This window comes from Onychostruthus taczanowskii, unplaced genomic scaffold (genome assembly GCF_017590055.1).
Source record: "Onychostruthus taczanowskii isolate IOZ18803 unplaced genomic scaffold, ASM1759005v1 scaffold149, whole genome shotgun sequence".
NCBI classification, from domain to species: Eukaryota; Metazoa; Chordata; class Aves; order Passeriformes; family Passeridae; genus Onychostruthus; species Onychostruthus taczanowskii.
The window spans coordinates 664,126-678,923 of record NW_024498674.1 but is presented as its reverse complement, the minus strand read 5'-3'; the positions used below and the strand labels follow the sequence as shown (position 1 = coordinate 678,923).

The window sequence follows — 14,798 nt, the reverse complement described above, 5'->3', positions numbered from 1 at the left end:
ATGTTACTCTGACTTGCTTGGTAATAAATTAATATTCCCCGAGTCAAGCCTGGTTTGCCTGTGATGGTAGTTGGTGAGTGATGCCTCTCTGACCCTCTCTTGACCCAGCAACGTTAGGTTATGTTTTTCTCTCCCTTGTCCAGCTGAGAGAAGAGATAGAGCAGCTTTGGTGGGTACCTGACATCCAGCCAAGGTCAGCCCATCACGGCTTCATGTGCAGGTAGCCAATGTCTACCTCTCTAGAGCCTTTTCCCATTTTAGCAGGTCACTGATCAGTCATAACATGAAGTGTTTGGGTTCTTTACGTTTTGATATTCAATATGATGGCTTTTATTTAAGTTTTTAAATTATTTTTCAGTAACTCCAATGTCTTTTACATTGTAGGTCATGCAGGAGTGTCTGCCAGTATGATGAAGAAAAGAACATCCCACAAGTAAGTTGTTAATGTATTTACTAAATAATGGCTCTCAGTAACTGGAAGTACTGTTCTAGAAATATACCTGTATTGATCCACTCTGTTCTTGAAAATTGAGGAATAATACTCAGTCTGTATATGTGTGTAGAGTCAGACTTCTAATCCTTTCAGGAGGGCAGTAGGAAAGAAAGCCCCACAGATAAAGTTTTAAACGTTGTTGTGGCTGTTAACATTTTTAAATAAAATTTTTAAATTCTTTCTGGAATCTGTAGAGAAGGATTTTCAAGCCTGAGCTTACTCACGTCTACTGAAGGATGTCTGTTCTCTGGCACAGAGTTCATGCAGTAACCAGGTCAAAAAAAACTGCAAATCATCCTTACTAAGAACCCAGCTGGGAAGGAATCTCAGATATATCTAATCATGTGTGCACTTAAACTGTAGTGTTAGGTTTTTCATTTTTTAAAAAGAAAGGATGTACTGAAATACAAGAAGAAAGAAAGAAAGCTGCTATTAGTATGTGAAGGAAGGATACCTGCTTTTGCTATGCTTTCAGGGCATGTATTTTTCCATCTTCAACATTTTAAATAGTGGCAGCTGAACACTGGTGAGTAGTATGAAAGTAGAGGTAACCTTCTGGATATAATGGGTCTTAGTGTCATGCAGCAAGATACCATATCTCACTGTATCTGGTGAGAGGAATCTAAGCTGGGTAAGTGGAAACTTAAAATGTTACTAGCTGTTTGAAAGTATAAAGTCATATAGTGTGTGTCAACCACAAGCAATTTGTTTGGCAGGTGTATTTTCCACAATTAATCTAGTTAATCACTATTAACAGTGTTAACTGTTTCCGAGAGACAACACTTGATGTTAAACTACTCTGATGCCTTCCACCAGCTCATCATTATCCATTCTTGTCTATCTTCATAGAAGGCAAAGAGAAATATTTTTTTTTTTGTCTAGGGGCAGGTAGAGTTGGTTAAACTTTAATTTCTCTTGTTCTCTTTCAACCGCTCAGAGAAAGGAGTGTATGATGGGAAGACTATCAGAGGTGGGTTGCCTTTTGTACTTGAGGGTGGCTAGATTTGTCTTTATTGTTGTGTTAATATACACTTATTTAAATAACTAAACAGGCTGTAAATTTGTTAGCATAAAAGCTTTTGTGGGACATAAGAAGTTTTTGATCCTAAGTGACATAATTTTGAGGTATTTAACTTAAGCATCCAGCTTAGTTTATGTTAATTTAGCCTAGTTCAATTTTTTATTATTTAGTTAAGGTTTTTTTTGTACCAAGCCAAGGTGGGTTTTTGTGTGCTGCTTGCTGACTTGTCTGAGAATGAGGTGGAGTAGTGGAACATTGTTTATAGTTTACCATAAATGAGTAGGATATGAATATGATGTAATGCTGATACTACTCTGAGCCAACAGGATAGACTGTGAGTTAGTAATGTATACTTTTGTCACTGATTTAGCTATTTATTTAGTTATGTCCTCATTTAAGGAGAAAGAAAAAGAAGCCTACTGGTACTTAAAGGCCATTGAGATTTTAAAGGTTTGTTTCAGAAGGTTTGTAGCAGAGGAAGCAGCAAGGCATGACTCAGTGAGGTTGTGATAGAATGAGCAGTGTGGATGAGCCTTCTGAACTCTTTAAATGGTAGTTAACTATTTGTCGGACAATACCCTTTTCTTTAAAAGAAAGAAGGGCCCACAACTGTTGAGCCTTTTGGAGATGATTCCAGTGTTTATAGGACAGTTTTTCCAAGCGCTCTGTCAGTGATTAGTGGTGATCTCTGCCAACAAGAAGCTGGCATCAGATCAATCAATAAACTAACAGATGTCATTTTTTTCACGCTTAGTGTATAAGAATAGTACAAGATCTAGCACAGGTATGAAACAATCCTTTCTTCATAGGCTCTCCAGATTTCTTGTAGTCAGCAATTCAGAGACTTGGAAGTGTAGGTTATAGTTGCAATTTAACTACAAGTGAACTTAAACATTTTGAAATTTTGATACCACTTTAGGTAACATGCTCTTGGCTTCTGCAGCACCTAGAGCTGAAATTCATAACTTAATGATTTTTTTTTTTGCTTTTGAAGGAGTATATAATGTACTTTAAAACTTCTATCTTAATTAACATGCCTCATAGTCTGAATATTGTGAAAAGTAGTTAACAATTCTCAGATCACCATTATGTTATTAGTCATAGATATTAATAAGCTCACAGTTCTATTAAGTTTTATATCCTATTTTCAATAACCTTTCTGTTTTGTACTATGAGAGATTTGAAAGCATACTGACTACTGCTACTGTACTACTTCCATAATGTTTTATCATTTTTATTCCAGTTTTTTCACAGTTGTGCGTGTTTTGTATATCTGAGAGATGTGGTTTTCTTTCATCCTTCTGGTTTTTTTTTTTTTCCTTGTGGTGTTTTTCTGAGATGACACGATCAGGATAAAAAACAATCAACAACAAAACTTAAATGGGTAACTTTATAGGTTACTGGGCATTACCATTCCTATTTTTATAAATGCTAGTTTGTGTGTTAAGCACAACCCTCTGGTAATTCCTGATCTTTCTGCTACCAGTCCTCTGCAGTTCTGAAATATGTTGGTTTCCCAGGTAGCAGTAGCCAAATTAAACTTCGTGTAAGGACCATATAAACACAGCTTTAACATCTGGGCAGATTTCCTTTTGGCTGTGTAGTCTTTAGAATGTTTCCAAAGTATCTGGTTCTGATAATGAAACTTTTTTGCATTAGGTTTTACTTAATAACTTACAGCCTGCAAGATAAAGAAGAGGACCAGAAACTTTTGGGAATCAAAAGGCCGTTTACAATGAGGATGTATCTGATGTGTCAAGAACTACTTCCAGGACTTGCTATTTTCTTTTAATCCTGGCTTCATTTCTTACGTGTCTAATTGTTTTCAAATATTCAAGAGCAAATGTATATGGACATTTTAGAGGCTGTTACAATGAAAGAGAAGGAAAAATTGTGTTGGACCTTCTGGATAGAACATCATAGAAGGTTCTCTGTGTAACTTGTTTTTTTAGAAAAATGACACGCTGTTGAGGAAAGGAGAAGTGATTACTTAGTTGTCTTACATGGAGGTACATTCATAACTTACTAATAGTTAGAAACTTTTGCTTGCTTTCTTCCATGTTTAGATGCAAGAACTTGGTAATATACTAGTTTGAATATCTAATTTCTTCTAGTATGAACCGCTTGAAATGAGAAGTGAGCAACTGTTCAGTAATGCAACCTTCTAGCAAAACTTTGAACTTCAAGTACACATAGTCGGTACTTGATTTGTAATTAAATTCCTAATGCTCCTTGCTCTATGAGGCATTTTAAACCTGTTTGAATTCAGTTATGCTGTTTTCTTCCATCTTTGTTTAGAGTGAGTGTAAAGCTTTTTACCTTATTGTTCCAAATTAAATATTAAAGTGGATTATGCTTTGTAGGCAGAAAGTAAAGCTGACTGTGAGGTTGGATATCAACAGAACTATAATCTTTTTCAAAGATGAAATGATGAACAACATAAACTGCTTAAACTAGACAAAGCAAAGCCAGTTTAAACTTCTTTTATTTCTAGTAGTTTTTATTCCCTTCAGAATGAAGCAATGTTCCATTAGCACTAAGTAAATGAATTGAATACAAAACAAACTCAAATTTGTGCTAAGAACCAGATCTCTGAACTTAATTTGTAATAGTAACCTATTACTGACACTTATTACAATTAGAAACATATATATATATATATATATATATATATATATATGAGCGTAGCTAGAATTTGAAAATACATTCTAGTTTTTACATAAAATTAGAACCACCTTTTTGGGAGAGTTTCTCTTTATATAGGAACTCCAGCCTGTTCCAGTTACCTGTGCTGTCAATGTTAGGAATGCAAAACTGCAGTCTGATCTTTGAAAACCTCAAATGATAACAAAAGTGAAATTTGAAAACACCCTTGCTAATATCTTCATGGTGAATTAAAGTCTGAAGGTGGGACAACTACTAAAGTTAATTGTGTATCTTGTTTTTAATAGTTATGATTACAGTTATGATACAGCATTAAACAGACCATTATCATATTGTGAGTGTGTACTGAAATAATACTGAAATACTGCTTCCAGGATTTCAGTATTATTATTGTTATCTGTATTTTTTTAATCATATAGGGACTTCCGTGAGAGCATTAATCATATCTGGAGACCTTTTTCTTTGATCACTGTCTCTAATCTAAGGAACAGTATTGCCTTCTGCAACTGATAGTCTTTTAGATGTTACTTTTAAGCTAGTTGTGTGCATATATTACTGACATTGAAATGATGTGTGCTACAAGTAGTAGCCCAAAAATTTGTCTTACAACTAGTTAATATCCAGGAGAATTTTGTATATTGTCATAATGGCCCTTAGTTTTTTCCATTTATGTTCAAAACTGTGTTTTTAATAGCTGGATAAAACAAAACTTGTATAACTCTTTCAGTGACACTTTGGAGCTGTCAAATAGCTTACATTACAGTTCATCAGAATAGTAACTGTTACTTACCAGAGGGAATTTTCATGCCAATTGCATGAAAATACCAGAAAGACAAAAAAGTTACTTGATCTGTTTTCCGCATAAAGGAGTATCCCCTCTCTGGCTATTTACATTATATGCAGTTTTTTATTTTCCCTACTAAATACAAAAGTGTTGTTGCTGTCATGTGTCTTTAAAACTACGTGGAGTCAAAATTACTTGTAAATGAAGGAGCCGAAATTTTCTTCAGGTGAAAACAGGTCTGTTTTAGGGAAAACAAACATTGTGAAAGAATTTCAGTCAGCCATATAATGCTTGCACTGGCGTTTTCCTTCTGGGAAGGAGTTCTTTACTGTTCTGCAGAGAGTAACAAGGTAGTAAAGTTGTAATACTGCCAGTGAGCCTTGTGCTTTGGGATTTGATCAGGTGAGTTTCACTTTTGACATTCAGTGTAGCAAGGGATAGAGTAGTTATTTTGGCTTAAGCAAACTACATTTAGAGTTTATTGCTAGGAAACTGACCTTATACAGCATGTCAAAAATGTGTCACTACTTTTAAGTATTTTTTTTTCCAATAAAGTGTGATAAGCTTTTTGACCTAATTAGAATAAAGTATGCTAAGCTATAAAATATATTGTCATGTAAAAGCATACAGCTATTTTCTGAAGTAGAACATATATGTACCTGTTTAATATTGATGTTTGTATCTGTGTACAGAAAACATAGAAACAATGTGGGACCAAGCAAACCTATTTCTCAGCCACGAAGAAATATTGTAGGCTGCAGGATACAGCACGGATGGAAGGAAGGAAGTGGACCTGTAACACAATGGAAGGGCACAGTTCTTGATCAAGTTCCTGTAAATCCCTCGCTCTATCTCATAAAGTATGATGGATTTGATTGTGTGTATGGACTAGAACTCCACAAAGATGAAAGAGTTTCAGCGCTTGAAGTTCTTCCAGACAGAGTTGGTAAGTGTTTGTCGTATTTCTCCTAAATAAAAATACATATTGGCTGTCATTTATCACCAAATGTTCCACTAATCCCTCCAGATTTCCACCAAGATTTAAGATACTTAAATGTTACTGGTCAATTTCATTTCTGTGTCATGGCAGGTAATCTAAATGCTTTGATTTTTTTTCTATTCCACTAAATTTTGATGATGCTAGTGAGTGCAGTTGCTGTCTTCTTTCTTTAAGTAGTATGCAGTACATTCTGTAGTTTTCAGATTAACATTGATACTTCTGTTAAAATTTCAACTCTAAGCCATCTAGACTGTGTTATCTGTTTTGTGTGTCTAACAGTAATAAGGTTACATTTTTTCTTGTACTACCGCCATGTACTTATAGTAATGGCTGGGGGACATTTTCTAAGTGAATTAACCTAATTAGTAATAATGCTTTTTGTTTTTCAGAATTAGCTCTTGGATTGTTAAACCGCAGGTTTTTCAATCCACCAAGTTTGATATCTACTCAAGTAAACACCAGTTTGTAAATAGAAAAAGCTGTTGCTTCTTCTAACTGCAAAGGAATTGGTTACAGTCTGCAGGGTGGTGTTATGAGGAATCAAATCCCAGAGTTGAATTAATAACATCATAGAACTGCCATGAGATAGGCCTTTTGTTTCTGCCTCTCCCTGTCCAGTTAAAGTTCAGAGTCTTTGCTGCTCAACTGATCTTTTGTTAGCTTGCCTTGTGATTGTTTAATCACAGGGAGTAGAATAATTCATTGTTATTTTAACAACATTCTGAAGTTCTTAGTTCTGCAGCACTAAACTCTCTGGAATGGACACTGTTTGTTTTGTGTATGAATTTACGATCTGCCAGTCAGATTTGTGCATTAATCAGCATAAAGATTATATTTACAAAGATACATAACTTTGCTTTTGAATGAATTTCTGAAATGCTGTCATTTCAGCTTCGTCTCGAATTAGTGATGCCCACCTGGCAGACACAATGATTGGTAAAGCTGTGGAACACATGTTTGAGACAGAGGATGGCTCAAAAGATGAATGGAGGGGGATGGTTTTGGCTCGAGCTCCTATTATGAACACATGGTTTTATATTACCTACGAGAAAGATCCCGTCTTGTACATGTACCAGCTCTTAGATGATTATAAAGAAGGTGATCTTCGCATTATGCCTGATTCAAGTAAGTAGGCCAGTTACTGTTTTCCTTTGGCAGCTTTTTCTATTAAACATTTAGCTGTGGTTTATTTATGGTCAAGAGAGCTGACAAACAAGCATTATATTTGATATTCCATTTAATTTTTCTTTGAAGTATCACAGCTAACAAATGTGGTAGTACAAGAAAGAACATCTGTTAACTGCTGAAATATTTAACTTTTCTTAGCAGTGACATATGCAGGTAATGCTTTTTCATAATTAATCTTAACTCTGCTGAAACTTTACGTTTTGGTTTTTTAGTGGAAATTGACAAGCCGTAAGTCTTCCACTGCTGTTTTCTTATAGAAATATCATGTCGTGTGAAGTTGGCTCTTGATTTGTGTCTCTGAAGCAGTTCTTGTGGGACTGAATATTATGGGTCAAACTGATGTAGTAAGAACAATTTCACTGAGCTGTGTCTTCAGTATGAAAAACTTCTTCAGTAGTTGTTTGTGGGAAAAAATACTTATTTTTTGAAAACTGATTTTCTCTCATGTTTTGCAACAGTAGTAAGAAAAAGATTTTGTCTTAGTATTTTTCCTCTCATTTTGGATGAAGTAGTCTTCTTCTTCAGGACTTCTATTAGTTAGGAGGCTTTTCACAGAATCAGTATTATTCTAGAGATTTAGATAGTTCAAAGAAAGAGATTATAAAGAATACTTTGAGTTTACTTCTCCTGTGTAACAAAACCCTTTCTGACAGAAGTCATTTGGGATTTAAATAAAATTATTTTTTACTGATACATATGCAAAGCACTATTTGGTCAATGACTACAGTTATCCAATTAGTAATTTTTTGAGTTTGAGGTCATCTTCTTGCAGATGCACCACTGGTAATGATCTACTGGCAGAATAAAAAGGTGGCACTTGTTTGCGTAATCTCTGTGGTAATGATCTGTGTTTAGATTACCCTCATTTCTGGCCCTAGCAAAAAACAACATCTCTGATGTTTTTAAAGAAAGAACCACAGATGTTAATGGAAAAAAGTGACCTTCCTCTTCTTAAAGAAATAAAGCAAGCTCTTTCAGACTTGAATGTTAAAATAACTTCTTTGTATTAACCATCAGAATGGACTAGGAATGCATTTTAAGTCTGCTTTGCCTTCTTCCACCTTGAGAGTAGGGAACGTTTATACGCTTTATTTCCATTTAAATATTAATTCATTTTAGTGCACTTTACCGTCTGTGCTCACCAAAAGATTATTGTTTACCAATTTTCTAAACACTTCTAAGTATTTGCTTCCCTTCCTGAATGTGAATGCTTTCCAGATATTTTGAATCATGTCCTTGAGTCAGCAATTGGATGTTAGTGTTTTGGAATAGTATTAGTCAAAATCAGATTTTAGAATATCTGCAAATACTTCCATAAATTTGGTGGAACTTGACATAGTATTATAAATAAAATTTCTGTGGTACTGCCCCTTATCAAATATAGGTTTTGCACATGTGAGGAGACCAAATAATAGATAATTTATTTGAACCTTTTTTATTTTTGTAAGGGGAAAATATATTGCTGGGTCTGATACTAAAACTTGGCCTACGCTTCTAAGTGAAAATGTAGGAAATGAACTTGCATCTTTGCCAAGAAAGACTCTTCATATAAAACTCATGTTAAGAGGATAATAACTATGTGTGAGAATGCATTTATAGAGGAACTGAAACAAAAAAAGAAACTTCTGTTTGCAAGAATTTTTAAGTGCAAATGCAAGCCAGTCTATTCATTCCCTGTTGTTTTTTTTCTGCTTTGAGAGTTCTTTCACGGCTCTCAAAACTAAAAATAAAATGGGTGGAATCTGTAAGGGATTCTTAATACAAACTTGTGACTAAGTTACTAATTTAAAAGCTTATGAATTCTAGAATAAAAGCCACATCAGATATTGCAATTGCTTTAGAAGGTTTTCCAGTAGAATACAAACTACAAGTTTATCTGAACTAGGAATCGAAGAGGAGTGAGAAAGATGTGATTAGCTTCCAATTCTCCATACAGTACTTTTTACCCTTTATCATGTTCTGTGATTGGCTTGTATTCAATCACTTGGCACATTACAAATCACATCTTTCATAATCCAGATTTAGCATAGGGATTGTCTGATTAGGTTTTGCCAGAGAGTAAAATAATACAGTCAGACTTTACCAAAATTACTGAAACGTGGAGTCAAAAGTCCCTTTTAATAAGGAGTTGACAGCTACTACCATTTCAGAAGAGATGCTTCTGTTGTAGTGAAATGCACGCATTGAGCCTTTGAATAATGTGTGTAGGAAGAGGGAAGTTAAGTTAGGGTACCTTTCTGCTAATTAGGTCCATCTTTTTCTGCTCATTGCTTAAATTCAGTTATCTACAGCCATTTTCTACAACTTGTGCATACACCTTCCTGTCAAAGATCTACTTCTCTTACCAAAGTGCTATTTTTGTCTCAATAAAATTGAAGACAGTATTGCTTGAAAATTTTTTCTGCAACTACTTTCTACAGTCATGGCAATTGTTGAATGCTTGTCTGAATGAAATTAATGAATCTGTTTACAACTTCTAATTGTTTTGTATGAGTTTTAAAGACAACTATGCAGTTGTTCTCCTTAGTGCAAAATTTTATTAATGTCTACTAAAGCATACTGGGTTTATGTTACAGATGATTCACCTCCTGCAGAACGGGAACCAGGTGAAGTTGTGGACAGCCTGGTAGGCAAACAAGTGGAATATGCCAAAGAAGATGGCTCGAAAAGGACTGGCATGGTCATTCATCAAGTTGAAGCCAAACCATCTGTCTATTTCATCAAGTTTGATGATGATTTCCATATTTATGTCTACGATTTGGTGAAGACATCCTAGACATCATCATGAACTTTTGCCAAATTTGTGGAACTATTAAATGTAAAATTTGTAGACACAAAGACTTGACTGCTTTCCAGTTTAACGAAAGCTTAAATGTCCCTGCGAACCCACAATCTCTGCCAGCAAAACTGTTTTGTTCTGAGTAATACAAACATGACGCATTTTGTGTAAGAGAACTCCTTTTCTTGAAGGAAGTCAGTATGTTTGGGCAGAAGGGAGTTAGAAGCAAAGAACAGCTGCAAATTCAAGCTGTGTAAAGTTGATCTAGTATTGTAATCATTAATCTAAATTTTATCATAGATTTTGACTTTTTCTTCAATCTTGCACTCACTTGTTTAACTGCCACATGCAAGTGTAGTTTGATATTTTGGTATGCCTTCTTTTGTAACATTAAATTTAATTTCTTGGATACTGGCAGTCCTTGTCTTCAGGGTTGGGACAGAGGTGACTTTTCTGAAAGGTTTAAACAGTTCATGCAGTATCAAGGAGTGCCTAACCCAAGTAACATCAATCTGCTGTGTTTCTACACTTTATTACAAATTTAGCTTTTTAAGAACTTGCAGTGCGTGGAAATGCTTGTGCATTTCTTACTAGTCAACAGGACAGTAGGATATCAAGTCTTTGGATTACACACCTTTCTGTGAAAAGGCTTTAAACTATAAAATTACATTTAATCTGTATAACCACTTAATTAGAATATGCAGGTTAATGGCCCATATTTACAAGTTGTAGGAGCCAGTAAAATACATGCAACAAGGCTGCCTTCAATCCTAAATGTTGTACTTCTTTCTTTGTTTGTTATACACACTTATTAGCAAAACCCAAGTGCTTAGTGCCACAACTCTTAACAGTATATATGCTACTTCAAAAGACTTCAGACTACGCATTGGCATCAGTAGTCTCTCATTTAAAATCAAAATCTAGCAACCTGAATGTTGGTGTGTGGACTTAGAAGCCTAACAGTAGTTAATATTTTACATGGTAAATACAATCTCACACCAGGGAAGTGGGAGGGGATGTTCTTTTACAGTGAAGATGTAACTTTAGAGAAGGAGAAGCATTTATTGCCTTCTGCTCAGTCTGTTGCATTCCTTTGTTTTGGTTTGCTTTTAATAATTTCGATTCAAGAAGGCATCTTCCCAGTTTATTCTTTTTCTGGCTTTTCCACTTAAGGAGTGTCTGGACAAATCTACAGTTTAAACCTGTTGTTGCCTTTTGTGGTGTACATTGTACTTGCTTTGAGGTATGCTGTTAACATTAATTTCATTCTATGAACACTAGAGTTCTGCATGCCAGTGGTGTACTATCTAATGGAAGCTATAAGGCAGTCTCAGTGGTTCAGTCATCTGCATTAGATTGTGGATGTAAATAGCAGCCCACAACTGCAGAATCTTTTCATGGTTATAATCTTGCAAGGTAGTTGTAAATGAAAATTAGGGTTTCCTTAATTGTGGCAGCTTTTAAAAATAATGGAATTGGAACAACAATGCAGCACAGCAACAAGGTTGTCATGTTACAGTAAGGCAGAGCTCTGCAAGTTTCAAATAACTGCTTCACAGAAGTACAGAATGTGAAGACAGTTAACACTGTTGATGGAAGGAACAAATACCCTGATATCCAGCTGTGTGCCATTAGTGGAAGAATGCAGGAGCTGTTAATCAGAGGACAGAGGTGCAGATGACCTCTGTTGTGGGTATTCCTGATACTGAAGACTCAGTGGTTTAAGCCCCTTTCTTGTCCATTTTTTTTGCCTGATTTCATATTTTAGCCTTAAGGCTTGTGCCTCATTATGCTGTTGAATGGTAATAAATACTCTCCGTATAAATATGATACCTTAATTCTTTGTCCATTGCTACTATATTGCATTATGTCCAGTATTTCATCATGGGCAACCAAAGGCAGGCTATTGTCTTTCAGTGAATAGCTTCTCGATGCAGTCCTTATGCAGTAAGTACCTGAGTCGTAAATGTTTCTTGTGTTTGAACAAAGTGAGCAGATTTGCAATACAGTGTTATCATCCTGCAGATCTGTTGTGTTTTCTATTGACTCTTAAGAGTCCTGCATGTAAATCTCAAAGCTGAGCCTGGCTCCATGAGCCCAAGTCGATATTTGTGGCACAGGAATGAGTGAGTGTATTAATTACACACAAGATACATGGATTACCTAGTACACTGAGCTTGGGGCTATATATCTGAGGAATAAGTGGTTTGTTTTGAAATATCTGTGGTTTAGGTCTACTGGAACACTTCTAGCATTAGGCTTGTATTTGTGGGTTTTCTGCAAGCCTATTGAATACACTATGTATTCTGACAATTAGAGTATAATCTACGAACTGTAAATTTCACTGTCATTTTTGGATGTCCCCATTTGTCTGTTGCGTGGATATTTTCACTTCGGGTTTTTTTGGGGATTTCTTTGTTTTGTTGTTTTGGGTTTGGTTTCTTTTGATAGCTTAAACCACAGTTTTGAGGCTTGAGACTAATTCCACTCCCTGCCCATCTGCTTTGGGCTTTGTTTTAGGCTCATGTTTCAGATCTGCATGCAGTGCTTGCGTTACCCTGGTAACTAAATGTTGGTTCCTTGTTCTAGGGGTTCAACATTACTTTCCAAAATCACATAGGGCTTGTGATGGCACAAGCCATGGATCTTTGTATAAAAGTTATTCACCTTTCACATTTACCTGCTGTAGTATTGTTGTATATTGTGTGTGTGCGTGTGTGTGATGTCAGGCTGCCGTGTAAAACTTAAAAGGGAAAAAAAAAACAAACCAACTTAAATGCAGACCATCCTTTTTTGCATGCTTAGAGGGTTAGAACATTCAATGTAACAAACTAAAGTTGCATGTTAAAATGTTTAGGTTTTTGTTTTGTTCTGTTTTTATTTTGTGTTCAGTTTTTTGTGAATTTGCTTATTGTGCGGTTTTAATGGTTGTTAGTAGGATTAAGTGCACCGGTGAGACGAGCATAGTGCCAACGGAAGGTAATTTTCCAGTTCTATGTGTCATACAGCATTTGAAGGGACCATGTATTCTGTTAAAGAAAAAAAATAAAATTTCAGTTGAATAGCAGAACACTACATTCTTCTTCTTTCTTTTGAGTGCCAAACCCTAAACTATGTTGGGAGTAGAGATGGAGAAAACCCTTTTTGTTGGAATAGGTAGAAGCATTCTTTAAATGGATTGTTTAAACATAGGAGCTTTGCTTCAAAGGGGATTGTCCAGTTGCAGCAGGGAAAAGAATTATGGTAAAAACAGTTTCTGGTTCCTTGAAAATGCTGTGCTTTTTGTATTTTACATCAGTAGTGCAATTTGGATGGTTCTTGGTATGTGTATAGTTCAGAGGTCTTCGTGTTCACATTTTTAAACTAGGTAATGAATTCATCTTTAGAGCTTGGTTTCTTTATTTTTATTTTATTTTGAACAATGTAGACAGTTCCCTGTTCTCTGCATTTAGAAGTATAAACACTTTAAATTGTTACTTAATTCTGTAAGTAATTTTTATAATTATGATGTAACTCTATCCTTAAAACATTTAAAATAAACCCTTTATGTGCAACTTATGCCTGTAAACTTTGTTCTCATGAGCAAAACACAGAGATGTGATTTTAGATTATGAAGAAGCAGTTTCTTCATTTTAATGTTGAGCCATGTATGCTGGTATAATACTTGCCCTATGAAATATGTTTGCTTGCAAAGCCAAATTGTTGTTCTTTTTTCCAAGTAGATATAAGTGCTGGTAAGATGGAACTTGCCTAAGGAAAAGCATACTGTTAAATTGTATTTAACTAAACACAAAAAACTCCCCCCCACCCAGGGGCTGTGCAGGTCTGTGAAGCAGTCTCTGTTTCCAGAGCGCACAAAGTATCTTGGCAGTGGGGAACTGCAGAAGCATTTTGCAGTGTTTTGGTGATACATTAATTTGCTTTGAATTAAAACAATCTAAAATTTAATGAAGTGTCTTTTACTGGTGATAGAAAACAAAGTCGATGCAAATTGGAGGTGATGAGGAAAGAAGATAACATCACCATGTTGTGGATTTTCTAAAATGTTTTTAAGCTGTTTTGAAGACTTTATGTGGTGTAATTACTAAGGCAGTCTTTCCACGTTGAGCAGATTTTCTTTATTACTGCCTCTTTTCTGAAAATAAAAGGTGCATAGCACTTAAAGGATGTGGTATAGTGGTGGACTTTGTAGTGTTAGGTTAACAGGTGGACTCAATGACCTCAAGGATCTCTTCCAACTTAAATAATACTGTGATTCTAAAACATGTTTTTGACACCAAGCTCATTTAGTCATATACTGAAGAATATGGAGTATGCCAGCCTGCAGACCCAAGCCTTTTCCCTTAGTTCATCATCCAGTTTGTTGTATCCTGTTGCCCCTGACACTGCTCCCAGTGATGATTTATATTGTGTACATCTGTGATTGGGAAGAGTCTAAGACTTTTGCTGTAGCTGGAGTATCACCTGCAAAAAATAGGTGTGTATCTCTGTGACCAGTCTGTTAAATTGTAGTTAAAAACAGATACACTAACACATTGTGACTAATGCCTTAACCTGTTCTGTATTACCGCTAATAAACCACCCTCAGTTTGGTGGCATCTTTCTCTGGAGGGAGAAGAAGAGAAGGGTTATAAAAGCAAAGATATTTTTGTTGTCTATCACTGCAGTAATGAACTCACTCCTGAGAGCTGGTTACTTACAAGCTCACTTACAAGCATCTTAATTGTCAGAGCTGTGTAGACAGTAATGTCCCTCAGATTTAAGAGGGTGATAGGGGTCCTACTCAGAGCTATTGCTTTAATGCTATTGTACTGTATTTTCGTATCTGTCAGGTTCCTCCTTGTCAATATGAATAGGTTATATTATCGG

The 14,798-nt window shown here is 35.5% G+C and overlaps 1 protein-coding gene across 4 annotated transcripts in view; it reads left to right on the top strand.

The window, feature by feature from the left end:
- The window catches only part of SPIN1 (spindlin 1), a 61,366-nt gene extending 47,879 nt beyond the window's left edge, over positions 1-13,487 (top strand). For all 4 annotated transcript variants that reach the window (XM_041398454.1, XM_041398453.1, XM_041398456.1 and 1 more), the window contains 4 exons: positions 385-433; positions 5,655-5,908; positions 6,854-7,087; positions 9,727-13,487. In XM_041398454.1, the coding sequence (XP_041254388.1) occupies positions 385-433; positions 5,655-5,908; positions 6,854-7,087; positions 9,727-9,926 (737 nt within the window). In that variant the 3' untranslated portion in view covers positions 9,927-13,487. The remainder of the gene's footprint in view (positions 1-384; positions 434-5,654; positions 5,909-6,853; positions 7,088-9,726) is intronic.
- The last annotated feature ends 1,311 nt before the right edge of the window (positions 13,488-14,798 follow it).